This window comes from Papaver somniferum, chromosome 6, assembly GCF_003573695.1.
Source record: "Papaver somniferum cultivar HN1 chromosome 6, ASM357369v1, whole genome shotgun sequence".
NCBI lineage: Eukaryota > Viridiplantae > Streptophyta > Magnoliopsida > Ranunculales > Papaveraceae > Papaver > Papaver somniferum.
In genome coordinates, this window is record NC_039363.1 from 115,110,906 (window position 1) to 115,131,664 (window position 20,759).

Sequence of the window (20,759 nt, forward strand, 5' to 3'; positions counted from 1 at the left end):
TTGGCTTTTGTATCCATATTTAGTACATTTCTTGCCATCAGGTACTTGGCATCCATTAGTTGATACCATAAAGAATCCTTGTCTCGTTCCAATCTCCAACCAATTTTTGTAATCATAGAGATGCTAAAAAGTTCCATATTCATGAAACATAATCCACCTAGTTCCTTCGGTTTGCATATGGCTGTCTATGCCTTTGGGTAGTAGCCTGTTGGGTTATCCAGATTTTTGCCCTAAAAAAAATCTCTTTGTAGCTTGTTTAAATCTTGACAAGTTTGTTTAGGAATTATGTAAGTCTTGACAAGTTTGCATACAGCTCTAACCCATATAAAAAGCTCCTTATTTTACAGATGCATGAGATTAACTGGCAGTGACCCCACACTCCACCAATAACAAAATGGAGACAAAAATTTCTTTCAATGGATGCTAAGTAGCATATAAAATTGAACAACAAGGTGTCGCCAAAATTATCCTGTCCACCACCTAAATATTCTTAATAATGTACAAAAGATAAGAAAAATATCAAAAATGTCAAAACAGAATAGTTGAATGAATTGATCGTCAGATCTTAGTGACATAGTTTATGAGATATTTAAACGAATATGATGTTCGTATCATTTTACACTGTCATTTTTTTCTTTCTAATTTTTTTTTTAAGTATAACTCCTATTAATCCAGTTCATTGTCATAGAGACATAGACTCAGTTAGAAGAACAAAAGATAAGTAAGTCAAATTTTACCCATCACATTGACCGTGAATCCCAGATTCCCAGTCTTTGTTCTAATCTATTGAAGTTCCAAGTTTTAGATGTAACATTTAATTTATCAACAAGCTCTTCTGCTCTTGCCAATTCAGAGTCCTTCATGCCAAAGTGTTCACCATAACACACTAACACTCTTATTTTTTTCTAATTTTTTTGTATTGCTTTGAAGGAAGCTCTTAACTTAAGCTTCAAAATCCTAGGATGGATGCAGTTAAACTCGGTGTTAGTGCTTCAAGGTACAAACAAGATTGTTTTAGAAAAATAAAATGTCTTAGATGCTGAAGTAAAGATTAATTAACGCTCATGTTATAATCTTAGATGCTCGGAAGATGCAAGGATCCTCAAATTTGCCACGCTTCTGCTGTGAGAAGTATGGGTTCCTTGGACACGATCTTGTTATTTCAAAATATATGTTGTTGGATATTTTCAAGATTGTTTGCCGTCATCCGAGGGTCGTCTCTTCCCATGAGTCGCCATTGATGGCTTTTGGAAGCGTCTGTTGGTAATGAAAAGACATTACTAACAGGCATGAATATTTTGATGACCACTGTCAATTTCTAAGAACAACAACCCCAAGCCCGTGCCGTCATATCCTAGTATTAATGATAAGAAAGGAACATCACTAATAATTTTGGAAATAGAGAGAATCATTGTACTAAACCATTAAAGTTGATACAAGAAGACTACTGATTGAGCTCAAAACTGACTGAACCTGAACATGGACCAGTTGGAGATGCGTTACAACTACTAGTAACAAACCTATAAGAATGTCAGTCAATTCTTCGTGATTGCAGAGGTTAAATATCTAAGCGAGTACAAGTTCGATGAACATGTCTCGGATAGATCTTGGTGTGATCTAGTAATTGCCTTGTTCAGAGATCTCAGGGCTGGATGCAGAGTTCTGAAGTTTTCCTGAATTGAGTGACCATGAGCTTTACAGAATTCCTGAAAGTGCAAACAAACGTTAACCTATCAGTGTGCTATGTTTAACAACAGAAAATTCTTTGGAAAGCAAGATTCAGAGAAAGTCAAAACTGTAAGACAAACCTGACACCACCGCAGAATAAACTCCAGGTATGGAGAATTTTCCAACAGGTTTGATAGTGCTTCCATTAGCCTCTGTAAATATCTGAAGGGGATTGATGAAGCAATAGCTGGTATGTCTGATGGTTTCACAGACATTATACAGTGTTTAATTAGAGAATCCTCATTTAGACGGAAACTGAGCAACAAAGCCCTCTGGTGTTGATCCTCAGATAGAGCTTTTTCAACTGCCTGTGCAACGACGAGGTAAAGGAACATCAGGAAGAGAGGCTACAATGAGGAACCAAGAGAAACACTATAAGAATGAAGAAATGAGTACCTCTGGTGTAACATCCATGTCAAGATCTGTGGGATCAAAAACAATAGATTCGTCCATTGAATAGATTAAAACACCCTCTGTTGTTGCTGCTGCCCAACTTCGGCCAGTTGGTGCAATTTTTAGGCACTTTGTACGGATAATTGGCCTTCCATTGTTTGGCATAGACCCTGGCAGATTATAGGCCAGCTTTGTCCTGGTTTGTTTGTCAATGCCTTCCTCTACATCACTATCATCATCATCGATTAAATCCATTGGCCCGGCATCAGTCATCTTCTTCGAGTTTAAGAAGTCCAACACCCCATCCAGAGAAAGGTTGAGGGTTATTTGAAATCTTCGTAACAATACCTGTAGTATGGCACAACTCAACTCATAAGCTGACCTGATAATAATACAGCATGCTACTAGTTTATGGAAGGTAATTCACTGCAAACACCCCATATTGATGTATCATAGTAATTCATTTATAACCAAACAGGGAAGTAGCAATTATAAGGTAATTATAACCAGCACAAGACAAGTATAAGATAATAAGACATAGAAAACCAACCTGATCTGCAATGTCGTACACACATATATACTTGCTACTTCCCGCAGCCAACATATAACTGCCATCAGCAGAGTAACACAAGCTTGTGAAACACTTTCCTGAGCTTGAGTTAGCTGATGTTCTCCTATCAGTCATGAGACGCCCCCCAGCAATGTCTCGACGACCCTCAATCGTATACATTAAAATCCCATCTACAGGATCCCAGAAATGGATCTGACCATCTAATGTACTGCAAGCTAATTGTTTTCCATCTGGACGATATACAACTGTAAGAACATCATGTGTATGTGTGAATGTTTCGACGGCACCTTTACCTTCAAATACATCCCATAGGCGAACAGATTTGTCCCATGAAGATGAAGCTAAGACCGCCTGAACAATATAAATGAACATTAATTTGGTTCTTCCCATGTGTAAGGGAGGCCCTCATTATGAAGTAGAAAAGTGTGACCACGGCTTCACAAAGAGGTAGAAGAATATAATTGATAATAGCAGGAAAATATTTTGCGATACGACATGTTAATTGTTGTAGGCTGTAGATATGAATTAAAAAGCCATACTGCTCCGATGGGAAGTACAGTCATTTTTTATTTCAAACAGACAAGGAGATTGGGAGTACAATTATAAATGACTGCAAATAGAGCTTCTTAAGGACATATCGAAAGTTCAAAAAGAAGAAGACCTACATTTGTAGGAGAAAACATCAACGCATGCACGGGCCCTTCGTGACCACTAAGAACGTCCAACAAACGCCCAGTTTTCATTGACCATACATAAATCTGGAAAAGTTAACAAAACTGTCAGAACATAGCTTCTAGCCTTCTAGGTAATTTTATGCTATCAGAAGCATCTAAGACACTGAGAAAGAGGGCATACCTCAAATGAATCAAGAGTTCCAGCACAAATTACTTCACCACTCTGATCCGCTGCCAAAGAAACAAATTGCCTAGAAGATGGCGTAGTAAATGTCCTGAAATTCCGATAACGTAACATATCCCATGCACGGACAGTGCCATCTAAAGATGCACTTAGCAGAGCATTGTTGTTCCCAGTAAAATGCAGTGCAGTGATTGCATTTGTGTGTTCGGAGAACGTTACAAAACAAAAACCCGATGAAGCCGTCCATACCTGTGATGGGAAACATTAGCTTAGCAGCATAAGTCTACATGTAACCATAAGGAAAGAAATTTAAAAAAAAAAAAAAAAAAACAAGAAACAGCAAAAGCAGCAGCACGAGCATAAGAACATAGCAAAATAAGACAAGGCTAGATGTCGATCATCTTTAAACACTGTTATGCTTCTGTACAAGAGTAACAAGACATTCAACTATCTATTATTAGTAAAATGCAGTGCAGTGATTGCATTTGTGTGTTCGGAGAACGTTACAAAACAAAAACCCGATGAAGCCGTCCATACCTGTGATGGGAAACATTAGCTTAGAAGCACAAGTCTACATGTAACCATAAGGAAAGAAATTTAAAAAAAAAAAAACAAGAAACAGCAAAAGCAGCAGCACAAGCATAAGAACATAGCAAAATAAGACAAGGCTAGATGTCGATCATCTTTAAACACTGTTATGCTTCTGTACAAGAGTAACAAGAAATTCAACTATCTATTATTACTACATTTGTGTCCACCCTAGCACATACTTCAGCGGAAAAGAATTTAAATATTAATGTGGGCATATGTTTCTTGTACTTGCACACAGTAGCGAAGTACTTAAAAACTTACACAAGCAAATAACGGAGACATGTACTTATTCACAATGTATGCCTGTATTTATGTTTAGGACACTCACCGTGTCTGAACTTCATACAATTGTCAGACAATGACACGGTTACACGAATTATTGCTACGTACAAAAAAAAATTAAGACATTGATAACATATAATGTGCTATTTAGGGTTCTCACCAGCGAATCAGCCCCATCTAAAACAGGGTGTGAGGGTTTTCAGACAGCCATGCTAAGCTTACGTAAGTTCTAACTAAAACCATAATATAAACATGAAATCTTACATGAATTTGTAACATAAGCCATTATTATGTACTCAGGGGTATGATTTAACATTGAGAAAATCAAAAATCATAAGATATCAAGATACCAATTAAACGTTGCAGCTCTAAATCAAATTGAAGGAGTTAGTTTCAGTTTGAGTAAACAAACCAGCTGATGTGACGGTAAAAATCTAAACCTATAAGGAATGATGTATGTACAATAGCTAGATTCTAACATGAATTTGTAGCATAAACCAAGAGGGACAAAGTAATCTTTTGGAAAGGCCTAGATTAACAATTTCAAGCTAAAATCTTATAAATGCTTTCTAATAATCATTTTCACCTTGATTTTATTGTCATCTGCTCCAGTAGCTAAAAGCTGTGAATCATGGGAATACGCCAGGCAATTCACATCAAAATAATGACCCTGTTGTTTCAAGACATAACTCTCTGACCGCCACTCCCAAACAAGCAACTGCCCGAGTTTAGCACACCCAAATGTCAACCAGTTCCCCAGTTCATTAAACACAGATGTAGTGATCTTCTCCCTTGATATAGAAAGCAAATGAATACATACAAAATCAGGCATTTGATAGAGCCCAAAAACACCATTCGAAAACCCTGCAACTACTAGTTCAAGACCTCGATGGTAATCACAAGACGTCAATCTCGCTGGAGCTTGACCAAAGTTATCTTTCCTTAACAATTCCCACTTTCCTCTATGAAGATTAAACTCACTTTCTTCATCAGCATTCCCACCAAATCTCCTCCTCTTCTTCTTACCAACATTACCATTGACACCCACAATTTCATTTCCATCCCCTCCCTTCTCTGGTGTGCCCGGAGAAGGTGGATCCGAAATTTCCATCTCCATATCATCAGCTTTCCCACCTTCATTACCAACATATTTCCAGCTACATATCAAACAATCCCTCGATATCGTATACGCTCTCGAAACCTCTTCCGTACCCTTATCAGGACTAAAAAACACCCCCAAAATCGTATCCCTATGAGATAAAAGCATATAAGGTTTGTTAAATCCCTTCAATTTCTTCAAACAAAACACTCTAACAGCCAAATCTTTCGACCCAGCAATAACATAATTACTATCAAGACTCCAATCCAACGCCGTCACCGCTCCGTTACACTCCGCAAACGTCCTCACCAGCTGAAACGGAAAAAACTCTTTACGAAAACCCGGCGACCGCCATATTTGAAGCAATTTACCAGTACCAATAGCAATCAATCCACCATCAGGACTAAATTTAATTGAAGAAATCGGTTTTTTAAATGAAATACGATGTAAAATCACACGGCGGCTGAGATTAATAAACAAACATCGATTGTTTTCATCAACACATAATAGAAATTTACCATCAGGAGATACAGCGATTTTAGAGATATTAGATGATGTTTGACATGGTAAAGTTGATGTTTCAGATTTAATAAGATCGGTAACTGAGATTCGATTACCAACAGGTGAAATAAGCTGAGAGTTGCCGGAGATTATCACGTTTCCGCCTCTGTATGGAGCTCCTAAGAGATTCTGGAACCGGAAATCCATCGATGTTCGGAGATCTGTCCACCTTGAGGGGGTTTTGATTGATTGATTCTAGGGATTGGATTGATTTCTGTGGAAATGGAGGTGGGGGTGAAGGCTAAAACCCTGAACCTCTGTCCAGAAAAGAGTTTATGATTCTTCTTCTTCTGTTTAAACCCTAGATGAAGAGAGAGTAAAGGCTGAAACAGCGGTCGTGCCGGCCCGTAAGTAGGTTCGTGGGTTTCTCAAACCAAGGCTTATCCAAGGTTCCAACCTAAGCTAAACCCAAATTATCGCTTTCGGTAGTATGCAATTTTATCACCAAAACTAAAAAACTACGTATTTTTTTTGATTTAATATCACATAAAAAGGCCTCAAATTTTAAGTTTTCCTAGTACACTCCGAAACTGGAAGACGGCCTTGCATAAATATCGAAATTGTTATATGAACAGTTGATTGACAGCTTAAAATGACAGCGATGCATATGTGGCACCATGTGTAGGAAAGATGCGATTTCTTTCTCTTTTCACGTCACATAAATCAATTTGAAGAAAATTGCAGATTCTTATGTGTTCGTTTTTCCTTCTTTTTCTCTGTCATCGTTACAATTTGAACACAGATCACGTTACAGTTTGAACACCGATCAAGGGCTGGCAACGGATGATCGATATCCGGAATCCGTTTTCGATTATTCGATATCCTATGGAATTTTATCCGTTTTATCTGATATCGAATAACTTGTCGGATATTTTCTCCTTAACCTAGCGGAATTGGATTGGACTCTATCCATTTGGTTAATATCCGATATCCGATTGGGTAGGGGCGTACTAGTAATTTTACCATACCGAGACTACTAGCCGAGGAGTCGAGAAGACTGAAGAGAACTCATTTCCCTTTTCTTCTCTTCTCAGTCTCGCTCCCCCCTTTAATGATTAATCACTCAGTTCTCACTTCTCAATAATTAATCACCCAATTAGGTATTGATTCTCTCCCCCCTCTATGTTGTTAATAATTTTTCTTTTAATTTGTTCGATTTCTATGTTCGATTCTTATGAAATTAGGGTTTTTGTGTTGCAATAAAAAATAGGGTTTTTGTTTGGATGAAAGATTTTAGATGGGTTTCAACTGATAGTTAGGGTTTGATAAAGTTACAAGTACGATCTCAGTTCGATCTAAATCCCTCCCTCTTCTAGGGTTTTCAGTTTCATGGTTTTCATTTTTATGCCTATTGTATGTTAAGGACCAATCAATTGATTTTGCAATCTAAATCGGGATCATTACTCTTTATTCATTTTTGGTTTGGGTCTTACTGCTATTGTTGATAGTGGTTAGTTAGGTAATAAGATGTGCTTGAAGTCAAGCGGCGGAAAAATCATCAATCATTCAATAATTCCACCAATTCAGCATCTCCCCTCATTGAACTGCATTCTGCTTCTGCATACACTTCAATTACTCAAACTCATGAGGTGGTGTGGTGTGAAACCATAGATAACACTGCTTATTATTTTCCTTTTTGTTTGAGTAACGTTTGATTATTGGATAACACTGTTTATTCTGTCTAGGATTGATACGAACGAGCTTTATGTGGTGCATTATGGAGTTATATGAAATTCTAGTTTCTGCTTTTTAAAAAATTTCAATCAGAAATAGGCAGTTGAATTAGGTTTTGCTTTAATGTTTTCTATCCAGTTTTTCACGGTATCATAATCACAAGAATTGTAATTAAAAGTTTAGTTTCGGTTAAAAAATAAGAGAATTGCTTGCCATAGTTGAAAGACCTGTAAAGAATAGGGGTTACTTAGAGTGTAGTTACTTTTATGTGGACTAAGAGTAGAACATGTTCTAGATTATTACTTGGTATTCAAGAGTGTAACTTTGTTCTTCCTGTCCACATGAAACCCACAATTTGACACTTTACCTGGTTCCTGACATTGTTATGCAATGCATGTATAATCTTTGTGAACAGTTTGAAATATTTTTCTTTTGAGTTTCCTCGAAGCACCAACTGGTGTGTGAGTTTCGCATCCTCTCTGCTCTTGTTCACTAAGTTTCCCACATTTCTTGAAATCTGAGTGTAGTGGGGGATTGAATATGCTACTGCTTACACTTGCAGTGTTCTGTTTTACTTTCTTTATGTGTTCTGCCTTTTAGAAGTTTGTAACTGGCTTTGATGCTTTTGTTGTATGTAGTTTGTATTAGTCCAAGGTTTGCTTGAGCATGTTCTGTCGTCCTTTGGCTCTATTTCATGTGTACAATTTTCTTCTTCACAATACAATCCTAATTCGTCAGGCAAGCAAATGCTTACTTTACTGTATCTGCACAACATTTGCTTCGACACGTATATCTCGCATCTTATATACATACAGTTTGCTATCCATATACATTCATTTAAATTCAGCAAACGATCAAATTCTGAAGTTTCTGTACCCAAGACTCAAGTTGCTGGATTTTTTTCCAAGATTAGGTGTGCTTAGCCTGCTAGAAGGTCAATATTTATGTACAATCTGAATGGCAGGCCAAAATGATGATAATTTTTACAAAGACACTTGGGGTATTATTAGAAATTATGTGATCAACTGTTGCCTTGAACTGCTTGTGAAATATTTTTTGTTTCTTGAATTTTCGTATCAAGTGATTCTTTGTGAATGCAGATATGGAAATTGTGACTGAAGTGAAGTTGATGCATTGATGCAACATGCCAGACAGCCAAGCAAGATCACACTACTCACTAGCGTGTTGACACTGTTACCTGTTAGCCTCTGTTAGACATTGTTTTTTCTTTTTTGGCTTTGCTGTAGCCTGTTGTGTACTTTCTTTTGCATTCATTAGACTGGGAGTAAACTCTAAACATTGTGCTTGTGTGGGTTTGTAGTTTTCACTGAACATTTTGAACTCAAAAAGACCAAGACTCTGTTTTTCTTAAGTTTTTAGTTTTTTTCCTAGTTACCGGATTTTATCGGAAAAATATATGATATCCGATAACTTAACCTTAACCTTATCGAATTAGAATTTTTGGATTCCGACGGATATTATCGGATACCGGATATCCGGTAATCCTTAACCTTATTGGTACTGCCTATATCTGCCGTCATTTTTTATGATTTTCCCAATTGATGGCCAACCAAAATTATTCATCTTCATTGAGATGGTAGTATCTATAAAAAACTGATACCTAGTGATTAAAATCAGAATGACCGATGGCTTATAATCTAGGGTTTTAAATCTTTGATTTTACTGTGAAGAAGAACAAAAAAAACAGAAAAATAATGGTATTATTAATCTTAGACATTCAGAAAATCCACAGCTCACTAAATTTCTTTTGTTTTCTTTAATTACCATGACGTGTCAATAATAAACGTCCCCTATATCCAACAAATCATTGCCACAGTAGCATAGCGGGCAAGCAGCTGTTACACAGTTGTTCAAGTAGAACGATTGCATAAATATTAAACTAACCAAAATAACCTTGTGATACGCGTGTTTATTTTTTAGTGATACGACCAATTGACCAGAAAAGCCACAGTGGTACCACCTATCTCGTCTCTCCAGTTTCCCCATCTGTAATCTAAAAATTCATAAATCAAACTAGGAAAAAAAAAAAGATAATTCATCAATCAAAACAAAAAATCAAACGTCAACCAACAAAAAATCTGGAAAAAAAGTCGAGAAATCAAAAGTCAAAACCCTAAAATAACAAAATCCACTAGAAAAATAAAAGAAAATCAATAATAATCAAATAAGAAAAACAACCAAATAGTTGTAACTAAAGAAGAACCAATTCCAAAAGAAGTCAAAATCGAAGAAATGTAAGATACGAGAAGTTTATTTTTGATGTTGGAATGCATATTCTTCTAAAACGTCCATTGTTTTTCTGTTGTTACTAGTATAGATCTAGATAAACCTTATATACTATTCATTTTGCATGTTGATTCGGTTGTAATGTAGATTTGGATGTTATTGTTGTTAGAGATCATCTTGCAAAATGAATTCTGAACTTTTTTAGGTGTATTATTGTTGTTCATTCTATGATATGAACTCTAAAATAAGTTAGTAATGTAGATTTGGATGCTATTGTTGTTAGAGTTCATCTTGTATAATGAATTCTGAACTTTTTTAGGTGTATTATTGTTGTTCATTCTATGATATGAACTCTAAAAAATGTTAGTAATGTGGATCTAGATGTTATTGTTGTTAGAGTTCGTAGAATGAATTCGGAATTTTATTGGGAGTACTGCCGTTATTCATTCTATGAAATGAACTTTAAAGAATTTTAATAATATAGCTAGCTTTGGATGCTACTTGTTAGAGTTCATTTGCATATTGATCATGTTATATGCTTAGGGTTCATTATTTAGAATGATCTCTAGACGTTTATATGCTTGTGATGTTGGTGTTCATTATCTAAGATGAACTCTTACGTATTTTGATATAGTGGATGCTTGTGTAGTTAGAGTTTATTAACTATAATGAACCCTGAATTTTTAGATCCTTGTGTTGTTGGAGTTCATTATATAGAATGAACTCTGAATTTAGCTTGTATGGAGTTCATTATCTAGAATGAATTCAAAAAATTTAGCTGCTTGTGTTGTTGGTAGGTAGAATTCATTATTTAGAATGATGAACTGCTATTATATGATTTATGATGGGAAAATGTAGGTCATTTTACTAGCTTCGCATCTACCCCATTAAACATAACAATGTGTAATAGCCTCAGAATTCTATTCCATAAACTAGTGCATGAATTATAGCACTAACTGAAATTTAATCAAATAATCGAAATCGAGTTAATAACTCTTTAGGTCAATAGCTGGGTAAATCTTTTCGCACATGTTGCTTATCTTTTTTGATGTCCATTATGCAGGATGTTTGCTACTACTGTGAAGAGACTCCGCGTGATCTAGACATATGAGCTTTCCACTTTGCAAGGTGAGTTAGTGATTTCAAAATTTCATTTCTTTCAGTTCATGTTTTGGATAGAATGATGGTTTAACTAATCTCTTTTTGGTTTATCTCAGTTGGAAATAATAAGATGCAAGGCAAGCTACCAGTTGAGACTGCGGTGAAATGAAAAGCGAGTCTTTTGAAGAATTACTCTTCGACCACGATTACCACCTAATCTTTTTAGATTTTAATGTAGGTTTTTGGTCCTTTCTTTCGTGTTCATTCTGTTAAAAAATAAATAAATTCTAAGCTCGAATCTTTTTTAGCCACTTGAGATTTGTAATGTTCTATGAAGATTGAAGACTAGTTTGTAACAAATTAAGAAGAAAAAATATGATAGTTTCGTAATATGTTTTGTTATTTTAATATATCGATAATTTTGTTAACTGCGGAGTACCAATACTTTGTTTGAAACGAATCAACTGTAGAAACATTCGAGCTGCATTACTTTAAATGAATAGAAATATCGTTTTTCCATTATTCGGATAGACTGTAGAAACATTCAACTAAACCATAGAATGACAGTACATAATTTGAAATTAACCATAAAATAACAGTACATCATTTGAAATGAACTTCATTTTCCCATCATAAGCCATATAATGGCAGTTCATTATTCGAAATGAACTATCGAAATAATTATTGAATGATGGTCCATTGTACATAATTAATGAACTCTAGAACAGCATTAAGTTCATTTTTTGTAATGAACGTGTAGGCTAACAATTTGCGATATGAATTGTAGAATAGCGGTTCATAACTCGATACCAATTGTAGAATGTCAGTTCATTACTGAGAAAAATGATCAGTATTTTACATAAATGAGCTGCAACAATTCGTTTATTAAATGACATCCTGGGAGACATTATTCAAATTTTGAAAATGAATTGTGAATAAAACTAATAACAAAACAACATATAAAAATACTGACAACTCTGTCATTGGTAGTTCCACCACACCTATAAACAAATAGCTCCATATTGATAGTTCAATTGTGTTGTTCTCGTTAATCCCACTGATAGTTCAATTGTGTTGTTCTCGTTAATCCCATTTATAGTTCAAAATTTGGTTTATCCATAAATCAACTCTTCAAAGTTCAAAGTGAACCAGGATATCAATTCATCATTAAAAGTGAACATGAATTTTAGATCACATGAACAAAGGTAACCACCTCAACAAAATTGACAGTAGATCATGATGTACTAACAAACAAATAGGTCACATAAGTATAACCTAGTAAACTTAGTTCAAAAATAAAACATGAACAATATTGGTGCCTAATGATCGTCAACACGTCACATATTTTAAATATAAACAAACACATACAAAGCAAAAGAATAAACATAAATATACACATGCAAACTGATTTCTTTATCAAAAACGAATTTCAAAACTTAAAATTATATGAAGACTCACCGACATAATGGAAGCATAAAATCTAAAATCAATCGAAGAAGAAAATTGAATAAAATTAGTATCAGAACCCGAACCTGATAATGATGTCCACAATACAGATTCAATAACATGCCTGCAATAACAAGAAAAAAAGTATCGGAACCTGAACCTGATAATGATGCAGGTATGGAGCTCCTAAGAGATTCTGAAACCGGAAATTAATTGCTTTTCCAAGATCTCCATCTTAGGGTTTTTGATTGATTGATTCGCTCCTTGATTAATTTATGTGAAAATTGGAGGAGAAGGTGAAGGCTAAAACCTTGAACCTCTCTCTAGAAAAGAGTTTAATTGATGAATTTTTTTTTGTTTAAACCCTAGAAGAGAGTCTAAAGACAATAAATGAAACGGTTCGTGGGTGTACGGGTCAAGAATGTTGGGTTGTACGAGTCATTATAAGGCCTAGAGTAAAAAGTCTTTTCCCCTTGAATCAAACAACGTTCATCGTTTCGCTAGGTGTGCTATGGAACCAACAGCGTCTCAAAAGATTTCAAAAATGCCAAATAGTTAGGAATCTGGGAGAGTATTCTCTCGAAGATGCAGATGAGACGCCAAATCATTTTGCGTTTTCAATCTCAGCCATCAGATCTTATCTTAAAACTTCCAAGTCTGACGGTTGTGTTGAAAACGCCAAATCATTATCTGTAGAAAGAACTTCAGCATCACTTACGGTTATGTTGTGGAAAGTGTATACCTAGTTTTAATAAGGAATATGAGTTGAAATTGAAATAATTGTCACTATACCAAGATTTTTCTTGTAGCCGTCAGGTTTACATCTAGGTCGAATGGGTACATAATTAGTCGTACAACTGAGTTTTACAGTTGTAAGGTTTACGACAAAACTTTTTTCATATAATACTCGATAATATAATATTCTCGCTAAAATAATAAAATTTATGATCCCGACTCGGGCCCTTAGTGTTAAAATAATAAATTCGATAATATTATAATATAATACATTTTAAAATTTCCCTTAAGCATTATTATGTCCCAAATTTTATATAAAATAATAATAATGTCCATATGTATCAAATTTATATGTAAACTATATGTTAAATACTACTTATATTAAGTTAGAGTTTGTGAATTTATTGGATGTAATATGATATTAATGTTTCGCTATGTCGAAATTTTAAGGAAATTGGTCAATGGTTGCACATCCTAGGTATTGTGTGTCAAACCACAATGGTTAAAACTCAAAAAAAATTAAGAATTATCCTTTAAATTAATGCATTATTAATATATCTATAAAATAATAAAATATTAAATTATCGGTTATATAATATCTCTTAAAAAATAAGATTAGGGTGGTCCCAAGCCTATTATTTTTAAAGAAGTTTATTGTATGTTGCTCAGCAATAGACCTTGCCGCAAACTTATGTTTTCATGTTTACGACTAAGTTTTTCTGGTGTCTTCCTAGCCGTAAGAACAAATAACTTGTTGAAACTTACGGCTAGGTCCATAGTGTTGAATTGACAAATTCCAAGTCGTAAGTTGATTTGAATTTTGAAATTTCATAGTTTTGAACTAGATTAGAACTTGTTCTATTAATTAAAACACATTATAACCCATTACATAATCAAGCTACATCATATCACATTATAACATCTTATAACTACACTTAAATTGACAATTTTGGTTGAATTTCTGACAAAAATCTTTCAAGACTTGATAGCATTCCTCATGCTTAAATTAGTTATAATGGATAGCCTCATATCGGGAATAGAAAAGTTATATGAAAAACAAATAAATTATAACTTAATATCATCAAATATTATTTGACGAAGATACTTACTCATCTTTAAATTGATCACGTAGAATGACTCTCTTTAACCTCGGAAAATTGTTCTTTAAATATTTCCAATTCTTGGAAGACCTTATAAAATCATTTCTTAATGAGTTTGAATGATCTTTCATTTCGATTACCATCTAACGCCGCAAAGACAATAAATATATGGTTCTATGGAGTTTGATGTAAGTTAATGTGAAGATCTTCATCATGATTTGTGATCAATATGAACGCTCTAACAATGACAACACGTTCTCTAGTAGTGTAAGAAGCAACCATGTTTTTCTTTTTAGTGATGAAGAAATGAGAAACAATTTACAAGTTAGAGATATTTGGCAAAAAATTGTTTGTTGAGAGAAGAGTCATTTTTATAGATGTTAAAAAACTTATATCTATTCTTTTATTATTACTTTTGAAAAAACTAGTTGTTCCTTGAAAAAATACACTTGAAATTGACACATGGTATAGTTTAAATCCAGGACGATAGTGTAATATCCTAGCCGTAAAACTTTGAAATTCAATCATTTTAGATAGTTCAGTTTACAACTAGTATGATTTAAAAATGAAAATTCAGGAATGTGCAGCTATGTCGGTAGTGATCAAATGAAAAATTCACAACTGTAAGTGACTCTAAAATTTTAAATTTCAGAGTTTGGAAACATATCTGGACTTGAAATGTAAATATATTTTCATTTATTAAATTACATTATAACCATTACATAATTAACCCGAATGACAAAAAAAAAATTAATATCCCATGGGAGTTAGGAACGGGGAAATACACTTTATTTTTGAAATTTGAACCTTTTCATGTTTTTCATTCCTTTTTAGATTAAGCTATGACTTAAACATTAATTTCACCTCTAAGTCGAAATTGATTACACATACGAGTTAAAGCAATATATTTTTCAAATTTTCTTCGTATATGGTCTTTAGTGGTATCGATGTCACTACTGAAGTTTTTATAAATCATTATGGTTATTAATGTTACGGTGTCACCACACATAAGTTTTTATGAATCTTTTTCCAATAACTAACACTTATTAGACCACCTTGCCTTCCTTCTTCTCATTCCTTATTACCCTTTATACTTTATGTTTAGGACCGCCATTAATCTCAAACTCTTATGTGGCTCAATTTGGACTCACCCTAGACATTTCCTAGCCAAGCGACATAAATCTTTTTAAAATAAAAAGAGTTGTCGTAACCCCCAAACATGATTTTTCCACACACCATGCCGATAATTTGGAGAGCATCGCTGAGGTGAAGACGAAAAGTCATAGTCTCAGGTCAAAATCTTTTCCCAAATGCAAAGCAATATCAGCATCAAATTTCTTTTTTGCAGAATGAATTCCAGGACGTAACCCTAGAGCTTGTACCAAGGATACCACTGCTTCGGTTTCTCTATCCAAAGGCCAAAAACTCGCCTTATGGTGTTTCAGTTTCGGGACTGCTATTGTATGATCCTTAACAAATAATAAAAATATTAAAGAAATAAAACCATGATAAATAAATTATACATTCTTAGGTTTAAATTATTACATCTGCCCGACAAACCATAGCCCGCCCATGAAGATTCATGACCAAAATAAGACTGACCTTTTTTCCTGGCGCATCCCAAAGTATGTCTTTCCCCTTTCCGGGCAAAAACGTCATACTTTCAATAATTTGTTTTCCGACAGGTGGAGGTGGATTGTTAAATTTTCCTTTAGTTTTAGGGCTTGGGAGTTAAACCGCATAAAAGTGCTTACAATTGGGGAAATCTTAATTCTTAGCCGTTGGCTGTTCGAAAACTGATTTTTTATATTGATCAAATCTAACTTTTTTATGCAATTGAAAGAAAAAATATATGTAGAATTTTTCTAATTTTACCTTCTAGAAGTCATGACTTCATGATTCTATGCTTGTTGAGGTGTTTCGACATCTTGATTAATGAATTCTGTATTTTTCTCTTGGGGTTAATCATCTGAACCTTGGTGGTTGATTAACTACACTTCTTCCTGCTTTTGTATTTTGACTATTACCTCCAGTTACTTGCTTCAATCATATTTTTCTTTATAGAAAGAGTTTAATTGGCGATGAATAATTTTAAATTCGATAATTAATCATATTTAATTTGAAAAACAAAGTAAAGAGATAGAAGAAACGGTGATACAGAAGAAGAGCAAGAAAAATGAAGAAAAGAAAAGAAAATGTTCAAAGAAAAAAGAACTAAATTAAATTTAGGTTTTGTTTTGTTTTAGTTTTATAATTAGATTTAGGTTTCTCTGATTTTGTTTCTGTATCTATTTTTATTTATTATGGTTTCTCTGATATTTGAGTGTTTTGTAAATTATATACGAAGATGTAATAAAAAAACTCAAATAGATTGTTACTCAAGTAGATGAAAATTTTTGAAACAATTAAAACCCCAGATTGATTCTTCCCCCAAAATCGATTTTAGTATTAACGTACATAAGAAAATTTTCTTTTGCTAATCAAAAAAATAAAAGGTTGGTTGTGAATTATAAATTGAATTTACTCTGTATCTTGATTAATCTAATTAGAGTTTATTTTTTGTGCAAATTTAAAACAAATGACTAAATTGAGGATGTTATACTTTGATATGACGTCCAGTTCGAACCTACATGAAACTAAGGTGCGAGAACTTAGTAAATACCGCCACCGTTCAATTGATGATAAAGAAAAATAAGAAAACTCTCGCTCAGCATAACTTTTTTCTCAAAAAAATTATCTTAAACTATCTCCTTCCTAATTTTCCTCCATTGTCTTCCTCTTTAATGTTGATTTACTCGGTTTTAGATTTGATATTTGATATCCACCGAGCAAATCTATGAACATTAGTTAGTTTGTTTTTTGAATAAAAATATTGCGGTTTTGTATTAAGTTTAGATTTTTGTTTTCCCCTTGTTTGATTTCCATAAATATTATCAATGGATACTACATGACATATTTTCTTTCATTACGCTTGTACAACGATTTACCATAGCCCTTTGGGCTTTCTAATGGGCTTTGATTATTTAATCAGTATATGAAATTATTATAGTATATTTTTCCTTCTAGTATTGCTTCAACAATCTAGATCATCTATCCAGATCAGTGGAAGGAAGAATAGAAAATCTATATTATATTGGACGAAATATTTTTTGGTTATTCTTGTGGAAGATTATTCATGATTCTTTGGTTAAAAATTTCGGACACTAGGATGATTTTGATACAACTTCTTCCCTGATGGATGAAACAAAGGTACGTGGTTTTCCATTTCAACTGAAGAACAATCTTAATCTTACAGATGAGATAATTGGTGGTGGTGCAACTAATGGTCAACAAGCCGATTTGGGGAATTATCAAGATATTTTTCGGAGCATCATATTTCTCACCTGTAAGATCAAAACCTATATTAGCCTATTCCATGCTATTTGGTTAAATGTAATCCTAAAAAAATATAAATTGCATTACACAGTTGATGTGTCACTATGTAATATATAATGATGAAACAAGAGGGTGTGTTTATCTACCACCTCTTCTATGTAATCCTCCAAACCCAAATTTGAATGAGGTAGTATACTAAATGAAACTTAAAGACTCTTCAAAGCCCCTCGTTCCTTCAAAAAATAATAAATTAGGTTTAGGTTTACTTAAGGAAAAAAGGTAATATGATAATATAACACTAATCGAACCTGGCTAATTTGGGGTTTGCTACTAAAAGACTAAAAATATAATTAAGGGATGAAAGTACCAATTTACGATCACTATAAAATTCAATCCCAAGCCTTTTCATTCATCAAAACCTTAATCAATTCTATTACAGTAGAACCTCTATATAAGAATATCATAGAGACCACAAGAAATTATTCTTATATGGAGGTTATTCTTATATAGAGGTCTACCTTGGAACGATCAATAAAAATTTGTTATATATGTATCTAGGAGAAAACATAATTACGCATAAGAAACACCACAATGTACCTAGTAAATACAAATATTAGTTAAATTTTGTTTAGTTTCACTTGTATGATACACAAGTTAAATATAGGAAATTTGCTACGCAACACAATGTACCTAGACAATACCTAGGAAAACATAAATTTTGTTTCGTTTCACATGTGAATTTTTTTTAGTATCACATGTATTAGCCAAATATACGAAGTTTTCTATGTAACACAATCCACACAAAATTCAACATTGATATGGAAAATTGACAAATAAAATCATATGAGAAGAGATATTTGAATGAGTCATACAACAAAAAAAATCACACCCATAAAAAGTAAAAGGATTTTCAAATTGGTTAAAAGCATCTTTTAATCTTAAACTTTGATGTACGATATGACCTATATTATCTATATAATATTACGAATTATTCTTATATGGAGGTAAGTTCCTTAAGACGGGACCGAAAAAAATTATGACTTATTCCAATATGGAGTTTATTCTTAAATATAATTGGCCCAGATCGGGACCAGAAAATTTTATTCATATATAGAGGTTATTCCTATATGGAGATTCTACTGTAACAATCTTTCATCAAAACCTTTTTTTTTTTCAATTTTCATTATAATCAAAAATCAAAACCTAATCACAAACAACAATTCAATTCTTCATCTCTTGGTTTTCGGAAAATATTTTGTCTTCAAGCAATGAAGTGTATTGAGTTAAATCCTTTCAAGACAAACCTTTTAAGAGGGATTCATCAATGATTTAACTATGAATCTCTGAAATTTCTCATCAAATTTTTTCTGAAACCAAACCACAATCGTTTGATATAGGCATTAACAGAAAACCGATTGTTGTTGATGTTCCCCATAATCGGTTTTTATTATACACCTACATAAACCGATTCTGGGTTAATGAACATCAACCACAATCGGTTTATGTTAATGCTTATATCAACCGATCCATTAACTACATTTGAATTTTTGCATAAAACCTGAAATTTTTATCTTTATATTATAAATCATGAAAGTATGAATTGAACGCAAAAATAATGAGATCATTCCGACATCGGACGGAGAAGTTATGAGCAAAACAGTTTCATGAAATGCCCAGATGTACAATTGGTTTATGTGGGCATTAACATAACCTATTCTGGCGGAAAAAAATCACATATTTTTTTTTTTTAGTTTTACAATCGGTTTATGTTCTAAGCCTTATAAACCGATTCTTAGAATCGGTCTAAGAGAGCATGAACATAAACCGATTCTGGTTTGATTTTTTTCATTTTTTTTTCAAGTTCTGATGATGAATCAAGATTAGTTGAATTCTAGTTTTTTTTTAACTAAACATCAATTAATCACCCGATTAACGCTAATTAATCAGGAAGTAAATTAGGAATACGCAATTGGGGGATAGAGGAAAAAGACAAAAACTGGATCCCAATTAGGGGATAAAGGAAAAAGACAAAAACTGGATCTAAATATTAAATCAGGGTCACCCCTTATCTAACTATTTTTTTAATTCCTAATCTACCTCTCACTAATCAGGATTAGTGGTTAATAATAATTAGTAAAAAATCTTAAGTATTTGTTAAAAGATTAGTGTGTGTTTTTATTTGTATTTGGGTGAGTGAGGTGAGAGTAGAAGGAGGGAAAAAGTATTTGAGAAGGAACTTTTTTTGGTGAAAATGGAGGATGATTGTGAACAGAGAATTGCTTCTAAGAGGTTTATGCTTTTGGATACAAAATCATAAACCTCAAGGGTACATCATGCACAAGGTCTAGTTCACAGTGAACTATGTTAGGAACGGGCAGTGACACACATTCCAACTGTGGCTCCTCAAAGATGTTATATTTAGATGCAAAATGGTCCAAAAGAACTTGAGAAGCACACAGTTCTAGTCCTAGATTGGGAACTCTCAAAAAAGTTGTTTTTACAATCTTGTTACAAACCAATTCTAGGTTGGATGCAAGACCATCAGTTTGTGACTTAGGAAGGAAATTAGGCACATCTATGTTGCTCACATCAACATCCCCTAAGTCACCTACAAGAGTGCAGCATGCTCAAATTCATAGAACAAATCAACAAGCTCAAATTCAAAATCATGATTATGCACAACCTTTGTGTCATGCATAAGAAAATCAGAGATAACAATATATTGTGACCTAGTCAGGGAATTAGACACATCAAGGTTATTTCATGCATATGATCATTGGTGTCAATAGAAAATTCGACCTTTCCTAAGTCAGATACTAGCTGCGTGTTATGCTCTCCGTCACAGAACAATTTTACAAGCCCAAACTCAGAGTCAACATCGCATGCATATGCCGATTTAGAAGAAGCATCATTCATGAAAGTCGAAGCAAATCCTAATGTCTCTGAACCCAAAGGTTCCACCATATTTTCAGAATACACATGCTCTTCTAACATAACA

At 33.6% G+C, this 20,759-nt stretch overlaps 1 protein-coding gene and 1 long non-coding RNA gene across 2 annotated transcripts; one reads left to right on the forward strand and one right to left on the reverse strand.

Annotated features, from left to right (window-relative positions):
- Positions 1-1,364: 1,364 nt before the first annotated feature.
- On the reverse strand, positions 1,365-6,357 carry LOC113288950 (periodic tryptophan protein 2-like). Its single transcript, XM_026538108.1, has 7 exons — positions 5,010-6,357; positions 3,548-3,799; positions 3,358-3,450; positions 2,672-3,043; positions 2,125-2,469; positions 1,809-2,036; positions 1,365-1,706 (listed from the first exon to the last, which is right to left on the reverse strand). Exons 1-7 carry the CDS (start codon positions 6,228-6,230, stop codon positions 1,536-1,538), a joined length of 2,682 nt encoding a protein of 893 aa, XP_026393893.1. The 5' UTR covers positions 6,231-6,357; the 3' UTR covers positions 1,365-1,535.
- A 697-nt stretch (positions 6,358-7,054) lies between these two features.
- On the forward strand, positions 7,055-9,129 carry LOC113286071. Its single transcript, XR_003329091.1, has 2 exons — positions 7,055-7,183; positions 8,858-9,129. It is a non-coding gene; the product is annotated as an uncharacterized LOC113286071 (long non-coding RNA).
- Positions 9,130-20,759: the final 11,630 nt, after the last annotated feature.

Excerpts from the sequence above, each read along its gene's own strand:
- LOC113288950 (XM_026538108.1), bottom strand. The coding sequence starts at position 6,230 with ATGGATTTCCGGTTCCAGAATCTCTTAGGAGCTCCATACAGAGGCGGA. Across the intron at positions 3,451-3,547 it reads GAACTCTTGATTCATTTGAG|ATTTATGTATGGTCAATGAA; the intron begins GTATGCCCTCTT and ends TAACTTTTCCAG. Across the intron at positions 2,470-2,671 it reads TGTACGACATTGCAGATCAG|GTATTGTTACGAAGATTTCA; the intron begins GTTGGTTTTCTA and ends GCCATACTACAG.